The sequence below is a fragment of the Corvus brachyrhynchos genome, unplaced genomic scaffold (genome assembly GCF_000691975.1).
Source record: "Corvus brachyrhynchos isolate BGI_N302 unplaced genomic scaffold, ASM69197v1 scaffold66, whole genome shotgun sequence".
In the NCBI taxonomy this organism is placed as follows: domain Eukaryota; kingdom Metazoa; phylum Chordata; class Aves; order Passeriformes; family Corvidae; genus Corvus; species Corvus brachyrhynchos.
The window spans coordinates 271,110-284,777 of NW_008238440.1; the positions used below are offsets into that span (position 1 = coordinate 271,110).

At 54.4% G+C, this 13,668-nt stretch overlaps 2 protein-coding genes across 2 annotated transcripts in view; one reads left to right on the forward strand and one right to left on the reverse strand.

Moving 5' to 3' along the window:
* DNAJB12 (DnaJ heat shock protein family (Hsp40) member B12) overlaps window positions 1–9,511 on the forward strand; it is a 14,785-nt gene extending 5,274 nt beyond the window's left edge. Inside the window, exons 3-8 of the mRNA XM_017736587.1 lie at window positions 275–460; window positions 1,827–1,906; window positions 2,523–2,632; window positions 5,342–5,514; window positions 6,395–6,511; window positions 7,675–9,511. Coding sequence (XP_017592076.1) covers window positions 275–460; window positions 1,827–1,906; window positions 2,523–2,632; window positions 5,342–5,514; window positions 6,395–6,511; window positions 7,675–7,682 — 674 coding nt within the window. The 3' untranslated portion in view covers window positions 7,683–9,511. The remainder of the gene's footprint in view (window positions 1–274; window positions 461–1,826; window positions 1,907–2,522; window positions 2,633–5,341; window positions 5,515–6,394; window positions 6,512–7,674) is intronic.
* Window positions 9,512–12,297: 2,786 nt separating this feature from the next.
* On the reverse strand, window positions 12,298–13,662 carry DDIT4 (DNA damage inducible transcript 4). The gene is made up of 2 exons (XM_017736588.1): window positions 13,657–13,662; window positions 12,298–13,416 (listed from the first exon to the last, which is right to left on the reverse strand). Exon 2 carries the CDS (start codon window positions 13,379–13,381, stop codon window positions 12,935–12,937), a length of 447 nt encoding a protein of 148 aa, XP_017592077.1. The 5' UTR covers window positions 13,382–13,416; window positions 13,657–13,662; the 3' UTR covers window positions 12,298–12,934.
* Window positions 13,663–13,668: the final 6 nt, after the last annotated feature.

The window sequence follows — 13,668 nt, forward strand, 5'->3', positions numbered from 1 at the left end:
CTACACAGCTGCCTACAGCTGAAGGGTTTCTCTGAGGACGTGCACCAAATCCTTGCCAGTCATATCATAACTTCATTTGAATTAATTAAGGAATTTTTCACTGCGTGTGGTTTCCTGCTGTCTGGATTTGCCAGAGACGTGTGCCAGGTACCTGTTGCAAAGACGTGGGTTGCTGAGGCTCTTGGGTTGTATGATGAGAAAGGCAAATCCTGGCAGTTTGCAGGGCTGTCTGTGGGAGAAGGAGCTGACTGCTCCCTCGTTGTCCGTGTTGCAGCCATCGGGAACGCGTACGCGGTGCTGAGCAACCCGGAGAAGAGGAAGCAGTACGACCAGTTCGGAGACGAGAAGCTGAACCCCGCCCGGCACGGACACAGCCACGCGGACTTCCACCGCGGCTTCGAGGCTGACATCTCCCCCGAGGACCTCTTCAACATGTTCTTTGGGGGTGGTTTTCCTTCTAGTAAGCACCTTAAACCTTAATTCCTTGAGTGGGGCCTCATCCTTTTGGCATTGGAACAGTGCAGTTGGGATTTATTGGTTGCTGGGCTTGGTGAGGGGGAGTTCTCCTTCACGTGTGGCGTCAACACCTCGAGTTTCTTAAATTGTTCATCTTGGAGAGCTCAGCAACCATGAGAGCTGGACTTTTTCCCAGCCTCAGGTGTTTGTTTGCATGCTGGCAGCATCAGCTGCTGTTAGGCTGGGTTGAATGCTCGAACAAAAAGCAGCTTGTTTTGAGGGTCGTTGTGAAAATAACCCTGTTTTGAGGAAGGCTTTTCTGCCTTCTGGTGGTTTTGGAATTTAAATCTTCTTATCAGGGCAAACTCTGGTAACACCTGGGCCTTGTTCTTGATCTCTGTCTGCTCTGCCACGCAGCTGGAGCAGGTTCTCCAAGATCAGTGGCCACTTCCTTCTCTCCCCTGTGTTCCATTACAAAAAAGGAAAATAATATTTCTACAGCATAATTTAGACCTTGTGAATTGAAAAATAAATCTGCATCCTGTCTGTCCACAGTGCTGACCATGGCTTGGGGAGCAGTAAGGAATTGGGCACCTGTTCTTTTACTTTCTCAAAAGACACAGATTCCATGTCAGGATAAGAGTATTTTGGAAGACTCCTTTCTACTTGCTCCAGTCATATCTGACTGGAAGTGGATGCAGAGCTTTTTGACCTCTGTGGACCAACTTGAAAAAAATAATTTGGTTTCAGTTAAGAAAATTTGCTCTGGTAGCTCTTTCCTGTCTGGAATCTACGAACACCCCAACACCGATGCCTCTCAAAGGCATCTGGAAGCCTTTTGCAGCATTCATGCTCTGCCTGGCAGAGAGGCCAAGCTACTCCTGCGAAAACAGCACGTTGCTATTTTAGCTCAGCCTTTTTTTCCCTTTCCTCACTGTCCCGAGAGAATTGAGGGCTGCTCCTTCAGCCTGGCTCCCTTTGCAGCTGTAGCTTTGACATTTAAAACAAGACATGGAAGAGCTTTGTGTGCAGGGTGGGAAAAACACCAGAATTCTTTCTGTTTGTAGCTGGTTTTAATTATTCAATCAGAAGGGAGAAGGCCCTGTGCAAGGTGTTCTCTCTCTGTAGCTGACCCTGCTTTGGGCAGGAGGTTGTACTTCCTGAGGTCGCTTCCAAGCTCAGTTTTCATATGATCCTGCAAAATCTTACAGAAGGATCTCTGTGCCCACTCTGCACGCCTTAGGAACACTCCTGTTCCAGCCTGGACGCAGGTGACACGGATCACAGCCGCCTTCTGTGGTCCCTCCCTGGGCAGCCAGCAGCACCTTCCACACCGTGACTATGGAGTAAGAGTTTTGTTCTTCCTGCAGGTAACGTTCACGTGTACAGCAATGGCAGGATGAGATACACCTACCACCAGAGGCAGGACAGGCGGGAGCACCAGGGCGACGTAAGTGGAAAACATGCCAGGATCCGGGAGGCTGGAGGCTTTCCCAACACATGGGTTGGGAGCTGGTTCCTGTGGCTGGCTCGTGAAACAGTCCTGCTTGTTGCCAACCCCCTGAACAGAAAGCTGGAGTCAGGGTTATGGCTGTTGTCTGGGCACAGCCAATATTATTGTAAAAAACAAACAAGCAAGAGCTTCCTGAATATTTTTTTCTCAAGCTTAAAAAGGTGGAACTGGAGGGAGCTCAGGAGGTGAGGGAGCCAGCACTGAAAAGGGGAGAAGGCCATCCCTAGAACCAGTCCTGCTCACCAGTTTGCTCTAGAAAAACTAAGCGTGGGCATGAGGCTTTTGGAATTCCCTCCCAGGGTTCCCCCTGGCAGTCCCCTCTGCCCATTGTCTCATCCAGAGAAGGGCCAGGGGGTTTGGACGTTCGGAGTCACACTGTCCTGTGGGCTGCTGGGTGCCCCCCAGCTATTTTGGGTTCCTCCCTGTGAGAAGCAGGAGAGAGGAGGTTGTGTTGGAGCACTGAGAGGGAGGGAGGGAGGGAGGGAGAGCGGTGCCGTGACGTCCTTGTCCAGGTGTGTGGGTGGCACTCCACTGTGTGCTTCTGTTCCCTCAGGGTGGCCTGGGGCTGTTCGTCCAGCTGATGCCCATCCTCATCCTGATCATTGTGTCTGCTCTCAGCCAGATGATGGTCTCCAGCCCACCCTACAGTTTGAGCTACAGGCTGTTAGTACCCATTCCTCTAAAACTTATCCACATGGGGAGGGGGTGGGCTCTGGAGGGGCGTGGTGGGGCAGGGATCTTGCCTCTGTTTTTCCTGGCTTGCTTTGGTTTTTCTGCTTTATCTCCTGACCCCATTGCTCCTGCTGCCAGTGAAGTCCTCCTGGTTCTCAAACAGGTGTGAGATACAAGGTGCAGGGAAAGTTGAAGGCTGCTCACTTCCCTAATGGAGAGAGTGAGTTCTTTGACAGAGACATACCCATGGCTGTGTCTGTCATGGAAAGGGACAGACAAAATGGTTTTGGGAGGCTGTAGCCCAGCAGCGAGATCCCATATGGAACAAATTGAAGTGTAGAGTTAAATTAGAGTGTGAGAAACAAAAGGCGTGTTCTTCATTAAAGCCTCAGTGGAAAGCAGTAGAGGAAGAGGATCATGAATAAAAGACACTCCCAGAGAAATCCCCTGTTTCTGAACTCTCATCTTGCCGTGAAGTAGCTTTGCCAGACATTTGGGATGCGAAAGTGAAACTGTTCTGTTGTAGATCCTGTGGAAATGCCCCAATCTGCTCCCTCTGGTGACTAATGGAATGTGTCCTTAGTCACTTTGCCGTGCCAACAAAGAGTGGGAAAACAGGCTTGATTTCTGCCTGCTTGCATCATTCTTGACAAAAGCCTAATACATGTTCAGTGCAAGTTCCTTATGTGCATTTAGAGAGGGCAGACCTGGTTGCAGCCCGGGGTTCCTGCTTATTTTCATAGGTAGCAAGGTTTGCCTTGATCATAGAATCCCCAGAAGGGTTTGGATTGGAAGGGACCATAAAATTATCTTGTTCCACCCCCTTGCCATGGCCATGGACACCTTCCACTAGACCAGGCTGCTCCAAGCCCCGTCTAACCTGGCCTTGAACAATTCCAGGGGTGGGGCATGATGTTAAATACTATAAAACCCAGCTTAGCTTTCAGATTCAGGGTAAAAACTGTGACCTTAGTGCTCGGGACCAAAAAGTGGAATGGTTTTGGCACAGTTAAGGGTTATTCTGAGAGGGTGAAGGGGGTTGAGCTGTGATTTCTGCAGCTGGTACCAGCACTGTAGAATTAAGCATGGTACACGGACACCAGTTTGGTTTATACTGGTGGAGAGTTTGTGGGGTGAGAAGACACTGAAGAGAGGGCAGCGTTAAGTGGGCAGGGATTTGCTTCCAGCCTTGCCAGCTGCCAGAGGAAGCCATCCCTGAGCCCCAGATGTTTCTCTGCTGCCCCATTCCCTGTTCCCTGTGCTGTCCCTGTCTCTGCATGCTCAGATAGCAGCAAGCAACCTGATTTCCAAGCCTGGATTTGGACAAGGGTGGCGGATGAGCTCATCCAGTCCTCCCACATCCTTCCCGAGCAGGCAAGGTGCTTGAGCTGGAATGAGGTGGTGCAGTGCCGGCAGGAGGAGCTGCTGGATCACTCACTGCCAGCTCCTCTGCCTGGAGTGAAGGCAAAGCTGTGCCTGAGCTCAGCAAGCAGGGCATCAGAAGCTTCGAACCTGGAGATTTAAATGCCACCTCTCCATAGTGAAGCTGTCACTGAGGGGGCAGAGTCCTAAGGAACCATTTGTCACTGTTACCTTTGTAAATCTCTTTCAAAAATGATTTTCCTGCTGGAGGAGCTGCCTGGCTGTGGGCCTGATTGTTGCTGTTGAGGAACACCTCATGGAATTGGCCTGACTCAGTTGCATGTCTGACTGCAAGGTGACAGGTTTCTTGTGCCCTGATTTTCATGCTTCACACCCCAGTGTCCTGCTGCAGCCCTGCCATTCCCAGTCCTTCTCCCGTGAGGGCACACTCTGTAGTCCATCTTTATCCAGGAGAGGAATATGAACTTTGGGAGAGCTCAGGGCTTTGTTGTAACAGGGAAAATAGTGAGCTGGGCTTTTTCCAGGCTGCACCTCTGCCTTGGGAAGTCCCAGCAGAGCTTTTTGCTGCTGTTCAGTCCATCCAGTTACCCGCTGCTGGGCCTTGGTGAAGCGTGCAGGAGTCTTGGGATCCCTCCTGTAAACCCTGACAACAGCCTGAAGGGCGAGCTGGATGAGTTAATGTTTATACCTGGTGTAAGAATCAGGGTGCTTTTAATGCAGCAGCAGCTGGTATTTATTGTGGGGAACTTTGGGCACGTCTCCAAGTGGAGCCGTTCCTGGCAAATGCAGCATTTGGGCCCAGCTCCTGCGTTACAGCTCGCACACACGCCCTAGGGAGGGTCTCTAGGTTTGCTGGGGTGTCAGGGGAAGCAAGAGCAGGGCTTTGTCTGAAATGCAAATCCACAGGGCCAGGGGAGGAAGAGATTTCCTTCTGGAAAGTGCTTTCTGTGCTGGTGGATGCAGGCCGGGGCACAGAGCGGGTCTCATTTTGAGAATGGAGGAAACCACGGATTTAATAATTAATTGAAAATTCCAGGGAACATTTTATTTTAAGTGGGTTTAGGCCCTGGGCAATGTGCCTTGGAGTTATGTCTGTATTCAGAGCTCTGCCCACCTTGCTGGAGGCCTGGCAGCTTCTCTCTCCCTGTGTTGGTGGTTCGTTCCCACCAGAAGTGCTGCTCCCTTCCACCCCTCCGAGCCTGTCGCTGGTGAGGGGTGAGGGATGTTGCCAGCCATTTGGAATCACATCACCTGAGCTGGGGGCTTTGCTGTGCCCTTGCAACATGTCCTACATTTGTGCTCTTGTCCCTGCACCAGGTCTGTAGGTCACACACACAGGAGGGTCACAGAGCACTTGAAAGTCCCCTACTACGTGTCCGAGAACTTTGCCGAGGAATACACGGGCACGAACCTGAAGAACGTGGAGCGGAGCGTGGAGGACGACTACATAGCAAACCTTCGGAATAACTGCTGGAAAGAGAAGCAGCAGAGTGAGTCGTGAGGGGTCAGGAGCTGCTCTGTAGGGGGGCTTTGGAAAGGTCTTTGGCTGAGGACTAAGTTGTGCTAAAGTTATGCTTTAACACGGTGCCAGCACATTTCCTGTGTTGTTGGCTTTGTTTTTTTCGGTCTATGACTTCATGACAGGCCCGGTATGTGGGGGTTTTTTGTTTTGTTTTGCTTTTTAATGCTGCTGCAGAACTGGTCAGACGAGAGCTGTGCCCCAGAGGTTCCCCTGCCGTGTCAGCAGGATATCTCTGATTTCCAGTGGAGGGGGAAGGTAGAACCTCTGGGATCACTGATAGCCCTGTGTAATATTTCAGTTGGTCAAGGACGGTGTGGGAAGTCCGCTGCCCATGGTGTCATGCATCCCACATTTCAGCCCTGCTCCGAGGGCTGGGGGGCTGCCCAGGCAGACGATCCAGCCAAACATCCTGGCAGCAGAGGGTGGTGAGGGCAGCGAGTCCAGGGGCAACCTGTGTGCTCTGGCTGCGTGTGATGGTCGTGGCTCTGGGAGCAGTGGCCGGGGAAGGATTTCAGCACTGGAATGCCGGAGGGGCTGTGATCCCTGGGTGGTGCCAAGTGAGGCCAGTGCACAGAGGGAGCCCCGCTGGGGTAACCTTTGTTGGGCTGCCCGTGCTCCTCCTGGGACCGGAGATGGGTTCCCTTGGCTTTTCCCAGGATGGAATGAGCTGTCAGCAGCTCTGACGCCCATCCTGTCCTGAAGGGCGCGGGGCATTTCCTCATCCTGTGCTTCACCTTGGACAACTGGAGGTGCCTCCTGTTCCCAGCAGAGCCCGTGGGGGAGCAGGGCCTGGCGGGGGGGGGGTCTCTTCCATGGGCATTCCTAACGCTGGGCTTTTCCCTTTGCAGAGGAAGGCTTGTTGTACCGGGCACGCTACTTTGGGGACTCGGATCTGTACCATCGGGCACAGAAGATGGGCACCCCCAGCTGTAGCAGACTGTCAGACGTCCAGGCCTCCCTGCACGGTTAGTCCCCGCCCAAGTACGAGCCGGGAGCAGGGAAGCGCAGTGCTTTGGTCCCTGGCATCCCTGACTGAGACACGGAGCTCCGGGAGGCTCCTCGGGGTGCACACACAGGCCTCCCCTCCGACGAGCGCTCCCTCGTGAATCAGGAAGTGATTGGGTTTGCTTTGCATGTCGGCACCCTCGGCTCTCTGCAGGCTCCCTGTTTTCTCTGGCCTCTAGGAACAGGGCAGAATCCCTTGGTGAGGTTGGAAGTTTCTTACTGGCTGTGGCATGAAGCCACCACATTTTAATGAACCCTTTTTTTTTGGTTGCTTTGTTGCCTGTTTTACTGGGAAAGCCGTTATCCCTGGCACGTGAAGCGACACGATGACAGGGAATGGAGTCCCACCCAACAGATGTTCCTTGTGCCCCCTCCCGTTGCCTTCCCATTCAAGGAGAACAAAGCAAATGTTCCCAGCAGGTTGCAGAAGTAACTTACTGGGTTAAACTGGGAATCGAAATGAAAGCAGCTGAGGGGGGGGATGGCCTGGAAAATCTGGGGGTTGGAGAGCTTGGATTAAGGAGAGCCCAGATAACACATGGGAGGCTGGATGTGCTGGGAGAACTGCACCAAAATGATGAAAAAAAATGGCCACGGGGTTTGGAGTCCTTTTCCTGCATAAATTTTTGGGCAGATTTCGCCTACCGGGTACTGCTGGGCTGGCTGTGAAACGTGCGGGTCCCACTACCCCAAAACTATCTCAACACAGGATTTCTGTAGAAAAGCTCCTGGGTGAAGCTTGTGCCAGGTGTTGTATGGACAGCATTCCAGCTCACAGGGACTCCTTGAGGATGTCGGCCATTGAGCTGCTTGATTTGCACTTTTGGGGGTTATTTTCCTTGGCATCTGAAAGTTTGGCCTTTAAAACAAATCCTCTGGGCCACACTGGCTTTTCTTTGGGTGTATCCTGGTTTTGGATCCATTCTTAACTTGATCCGCCCGCTCTCTGGTTTGGATGACTGCGCCTCTTCTGGTGTTAATTACCTGCTTTCCTTTAATTCCCTCCCTGCACCCGTGGTCTGGAAAGAGCCTGGAAAAGCTGCTGCCTGTGCTGTGGGGTGGGGAAGGAAGGGGGAGTCACAGATTGTCCGGAGACTGACACCGCTGCCACTTTTGTTCCCAGAGCGTTGAAATGCCTGAAGACTTTTGGGGAAGTGCTCTGAGCCGAGGTGACAGACTTTGCTATTTAAAAAGAATCAAACCTTATCTTAAAAATGGAATTGGAGAATTAGCAACGCACAACTGCCCCTCTTTCTTCTCTCTGCCGCTCTCTGACGGTCACAGGCAGCGCTTGGGACAGGAAATCCAGCTCTCCGTCTTCCTCCTCCCCTTCCAACACCACTGGTGTGCTCCCGGGGTCCCACAAGGATCCCACAACCCCTGGAACAGACACACACAGTGTAAAATAACCCAAACTAACTGCAGAAGCCATGAAGCAGGAGACCCTTCGCCACTGCCAACGGAGAGAGAAGTGGGACGATTTGTTGATGACAGAAGACACTACAGAAAAAGAAGATATAATCTATTTAGCATTAATTTATAGTTGTATATATGTTGCACTTTTAAACTATGCAGGGGTTGGATGATTAAATTATTTTGGTTTCTGCCCATCTTGAGGAGCAGGGGAGTGGGAAGCCTCTTCCCAGGGTGTCTTTGTCCGCAGCACTTTCCTGCCTGGAGAACAGGAATCCCTTTGCAGTTGCCGTGCTTTGCTCCCGGGAGGACGTTCTGCGGATTGGGATGGCCACACACCTGCTCTCGGGGTTTTGATAAAGCCAAATCCCAAACGTGCAGGGGGTCACAGGGGACGGGGGGAGCCCGTGCGGAGCCGGGCGTGGATTTGCAGCGTCGGCAGAAGCCGCGGGGTCAGCTGAGCGCCGGCGTCGCGCTCGGGACAGGAAGGATTGTCCTGGATGGATTTTGCTCGTCAGTCTTTGGTTCATTTGTGCTCGTAGCTCCTTTTTCTGCCGAGTCTGCTCGAATTCTGCCTGGTAATCAGCGCGCTCCGTGCGGAGAGGCCTTTCCATCGGCCTCGCCCTTTGTGGGGGGTTCTGTGCGTGTCCCACGCCCGGGTTCCTCACCCACCCCCGGCGCTCCCGGGTGCAGCCTGGCCCTGGCCTTCGCACCCCACCTCGTGTTTCCCAGAGGACACCTGGAAAATACCACAAATCCATCAGCAACGAAGCGTTCCATTGCTTCTGTTGGAAGAAGTTCTGCTGGGGGAGATCAGGGGGTGCCTGATCTGCCCTCTGCCCCCGCCACCACGGGCAGCACCAGTGTGAGGCTGCTCTAGGTGAGGCTCCATCTCTTGGAAGCAAAGCCACCTCCCATGGAATAAACTGGATTATTTAAATTTTTTTTTTTTGCTGCTCTGTAGCTCATTTGTGTCTAAGGACATTTCCAGTGAAAACCATCCCCTGGCACAGTCGGGGGAGTGAATCAGGAGCATGGCAGCTCCCAGGTGGGCTGGCAGAGGTGGTTTTATCCCGTTGTCCTTAGGAATCCATGCGCTCTGTCTTTGGCTGTTTATTTATTTTGTGAAATCTCAGCCTCCCGTTGGCTGCAAGCCCTGTTATCCCACAGCCACCATGGCTTGGACCTGATTTTAAGGGGTTTTATTCTTTTTTTTTTTTTTTTTTTTAATGATTCCTCCACCTTCAGAAGAAATTGGGTGGAAGTTCAGGATTGGAAATGGCGCTCAATGGAGGCACAGGGATGATGGGGACGGGGTCAAACCAAAATCCTGCTCACAGAAGGAGCTGGATGTGTTGCCCAGTGGCATTCCCTGCCCGGAGCCTGCCCGCCAAAACCTTTGGGTTGTTTTTGCTGGTAGATACCCATGGATCATAAGGAGGGAGAAGGCATCAGTCCCAGTGGATGCTCACAGAGGCTGTATCTCTCGATTTAGAGTTAATTATACAATTGTACATCTATAAATAAATGTTTATAATGTGAAAGGCTCTGGCTGGCTTGGTGTCCTGTGGATCCCTGCTCCAGCCAGCTCTGGTTTTGCAGCTCCTTGGCAGGGGATGGAATTTGGGGTCTTTGCCATCCCAGTGGCTGAGAGCTCTGGCACTGCAGGGGCTGCCCTGGGATGGGAGAGGGAAGGATGGGGACAGGATGGAGAGGAGGTGGTGCCCCTGTGAGTCCTGGCAAGGGGACAGCAAACACCCAGCAGGACACCTTTGCTTCAGACCAGTTCCACTGGGATGTTCCCAGAAGGGCCTTCCTCCCCTCCTGTTAGCCCCACATCCTCTGGCTGAGCTCTTTTGGGGGATGCCTTACTCTCATCCTAGGATGCCACCAGCCTGGCAGCATTATCCTGGCATTGGAAGGTGCCCTTTGGACACGGTGCCCATCAGGTGGGCAGGAAGGCTCGGGCTGCCTTTGTCCCGGGCAGAGACGCTGCCTTGGGACCACTTCCTGCTGGCAGCGGCTTGGGAACTGCCGGCTGCCGGCCCCAAAGCCTTGGGGTTGGATTTGGGATGGGTCTCTTTTCCTCACATCCTCCTCCCTGGGGCAGGATGAGGCTGGGGCAGCCTGGACCCCTCTGGCACCTCCCTCTTCCTCCCCAGGCCCATGCACCAAAGCGCTGGAGGTTTTAGGTGGAATTTCCCCCTTTTCCCTTTTTTTCCCCTTTTCTCAGAGGCCAAGAGTAGGAATTTCCCCCCTTTCCCTTTTTTCCCCTCCTCTCAGAGGCCAAGGGTCACGTCCCTTCCGTCCCTTCCGTTTCCCCTCAGCGGCGGTGAGTCAGCCCTGCCGGCACGGGGCACATCCACAGCCCAGGTTTTGGCGTGGTTTTCCTGCATTTCGGGTCGTTCCCAGCCCGGAGCAATGGGAGACACTCTTGAATTTCAGGGTGTGCTGGTCCCTGCCCACTCACCGAGGTATGGGTGGTTTGAGCTGCCCATTAGCTCGTTAGCCCAAGCTTTTAATTGGAGCGGCTGCCAAAGGCAGGGAGGCATCAAAGGAAGGCAGGTACTCCAGGAACGTCCTCCTCTGGCAGGTAGGGAGCCAAGGGGACCCCTCTTGCCCCCTTCATTGTTTTGGGTAGCAAAACATGAGGGTTTAGTGTTATCCTGGGATTTAAATCCTCACTTGCCTCATTGCTGCTGATGCCCCCAAAAATCTGCCTTTCCTCTGCTGGCACGTGGCATCCCTGGGCTGATGCTGGTGCCACAAATAGCCCCATCGACACTTCCCAGCTCCCAAAATACCCCTTTGCCTAATCCCCTTCCCTGGGAGACACTTGATCCAGCCTCGCTGGAAGCTTCTGCGCTTTTCAGGGAGCTGCCAAACCCCGGGGACCTTGAGACACCCCCAAATTGCTCATGGAAAGGCCATTTTGCTATGAATTAAAGCAAAGCTTCGCCTTCATAGCTGTGACTGGGGTGTTCCTGGGGCACATGGTCCCACGTGGAAGGTTTTGCTGGGCACACCCAGAGGCTGTGCCATCGCTCTGTGTTGGCTTTGGGCAGTTTCAGTCATTGTTTTTGTTTTGTTTTCTTGGCATGATAATTTATAAAAAATAATTTATAAAAAATGGGATGTGAAGCCCCTCGCCTTCCCTGGGAGTGGCTGGTGTAGGACGAGGGGGGATCACGCTGCTGCTGGCAGCACAGGAGCAGGGCCACCCCCTTAGGAGCTCGATATTTGAAAATCCACGTATTTATGGAGCTATAAATACCACTCCCAGACTCAGGATGCCTCAGCAGGGCTGAGGGCAGAGCCCCAGCTGAGCCACCGGCGCTGCTGCTGTCACCGTGCCGTAAATCTCCGGCTGTGCCCTGGGATCGACGTGCTGCTTCCAGCCTGGGCTGGCACTGCTTCCACCCTGGCCAAGGAACTTCGGGTTTGGAGCTCCCTTTCTACCCCTCTAGTGTCTCCAGGGGTGGTTTTGTGCTGGATGACCCCACAGGGGAGGCTGCTCACATGAAGGGAGGATGCTCTGGCACGTGACCCTTTGAGAAATGCTCCAGACCCCAGAATTTTAAGGGGAAACCCCCCTCTCTTTGCAGAATGTGGGTGTTGTAAAGGTGCATTTCCCACTGTGCCAGCCTAGCACTGCTTGTTGTCTTGACTGCTCCAAGGTGGTATTTACACCAGTGAGCAATCTCTGCTCCCAACACTCTGGTTATGGGGCATTCGTGTCAAAAGCAAGGTTTTTATGGTGAAAATTCTCCTCAAAAAGTTTGGCCACAGAGGAATTTAAAAAAAGAAAAGAAATGGTTTTTCAGGCTGGTTTTATCCCCCCACACCTTCCACAGGCTTCTTGTTTGCCAAGCAGCTTAATTATCCTTGAGCGAAAGCCTCTTCCCCGAGGCCTCTAATTGCAGGTTTGGGTAATTGGCCTCAGTGTTGCAGAGTGTGTTTGGGGCTGGGGTGTGCTCCCCCCGGCACGTGTGACCCTCCTGCTCCTGTCCCTCAGTCCCAGTCTGAGCCCGTTCTCCTGGGTTTCTGCCCACCTTTCCCCCCCTGGCAGGAGCAGCAGCCCCTCGCTGGGGTGCTGGGGTGCCCCTCCCTGGGTATGAGCAGGCTCAGGGGCCTGACTCAGCCCCCCTGAGTCACAGCCCCGTGGCTCCCCTTAGGAGTGGGCACAGCGGGATTCCCCACCATTCCCAAAACATCCAGCTCCCACCGCAGGGGCTGCCCTGACAGGGAAAGGCTTCCCAAGGGTGCCAGCAGGGAATTTCAAACCAGTGGTTGCATCATCCCTCCCCCAGCAGAAGTGACGACAGAGAGACGGTGGGTTATCAATCAAGACAAGTTTTATTAGAAAAGTAAAAAACCACCCGACACGATTGCATAGGAATTCTCGCACTTGAACATCAAGTGTATGAGTGTAAACTGTAACCAACGAAGTGCCCCCAGCGTGTCAGGGCCAGGGGTCCTGCCCTCCGGCCCTGCGGCACCTCACGCGCCCCTCTCCCACCGCTCTCGTGATCAAAGACACAATTCCAGACCTCTGCCAGCGCTGGGGTTTGCCTTTGATCCAGACCCCTCGGCGGTCACTCACTCCCACACTCCCCCTCCCCCTGAGACCCCATTGATTACAATCCTCGTTACAAAAGTCCCCCATGATTGATCAGCCATCAGGAGACCAGCACCCCTCCAGCAGCCCCGCTGCCGCCTCCGGGAGCGCGGTCGCCGGGATCGTCCCACAATCATCGACGGCGCGAAGGGACCTCGGCCTGAGTGCCGGCTGCTCCACGCCAGGGATGTCCCGGCACGGGCAGGCCCCCACGGGGATCTCAGCCTGCCCAAACTACTTCCACCTACAGCCCTACTCCAGCCTAACCTAAACTACAGCAGCTGCCTGGAGCCGCCACGCTCTGCCCGGCTCTTCCAAAGCACCTGGGAAGTGGCTCCTGCAGCCCGGCCCATCAGCACTCCTCGATGAGCAGCTGCTCGGAGCTGTACAGCTTCTTCTTGATCACCCTGAAGCCCGTGCTCAGCTTCAGCGGCGCGAAGGCCGGCCCCGAGGCGAAGAGTCCCTGGATCTTGGGCCAGAGGCGGGAGTCCAGCCGGAGCACCAGGGTGAGCTGGAAGGTGGGCACCACGGCGGGGTCGGCGGCGATGTGCCCCACGTCGTGGCAGGCCTTGCCGTGCTCCACGCACAGGTCGAGGAGGGCCCCACGCAGCCCGCAGGGTTCGCTGCACGCCAGGCGCAGCAGCTCCGTCCGCACCTGCTCCTGGAGCTGGGCCGGCATCAGGAGCCGGGAGCAGCGCTTGGCGCCCAGTGGGGCCCGGCCCAGCGTGGCCTGCACCACGTCCATCAGATTGGCGCACAGCAGCTCATCCTCGGGGTCGTGCAGCAGCTCCAGGTCCATGTCCGGCAGGGAGACCCCCTCGGCGTACTCGGCATCTGCGGAGGGAACAGAGGCAGGTCAGCACCGGGGCAAGGGTGGGCTGGGGGTCCCATGGGTGTGGGAGACACCGATCCCAGGGGTTTAGGGATGCAACAGGGATGTGCTGGGGGGCTCATGGTTCTGGGACACCGATCCAAGCTTTTTGGGGGTGTTAACAGGAGCTTGGCACAGCACAACCACCCCCTCCACCCAGGGACCCTCATCAATCCTCCAGCCCTTCAGGGACCCACACTCACCTCCCTCCGAGC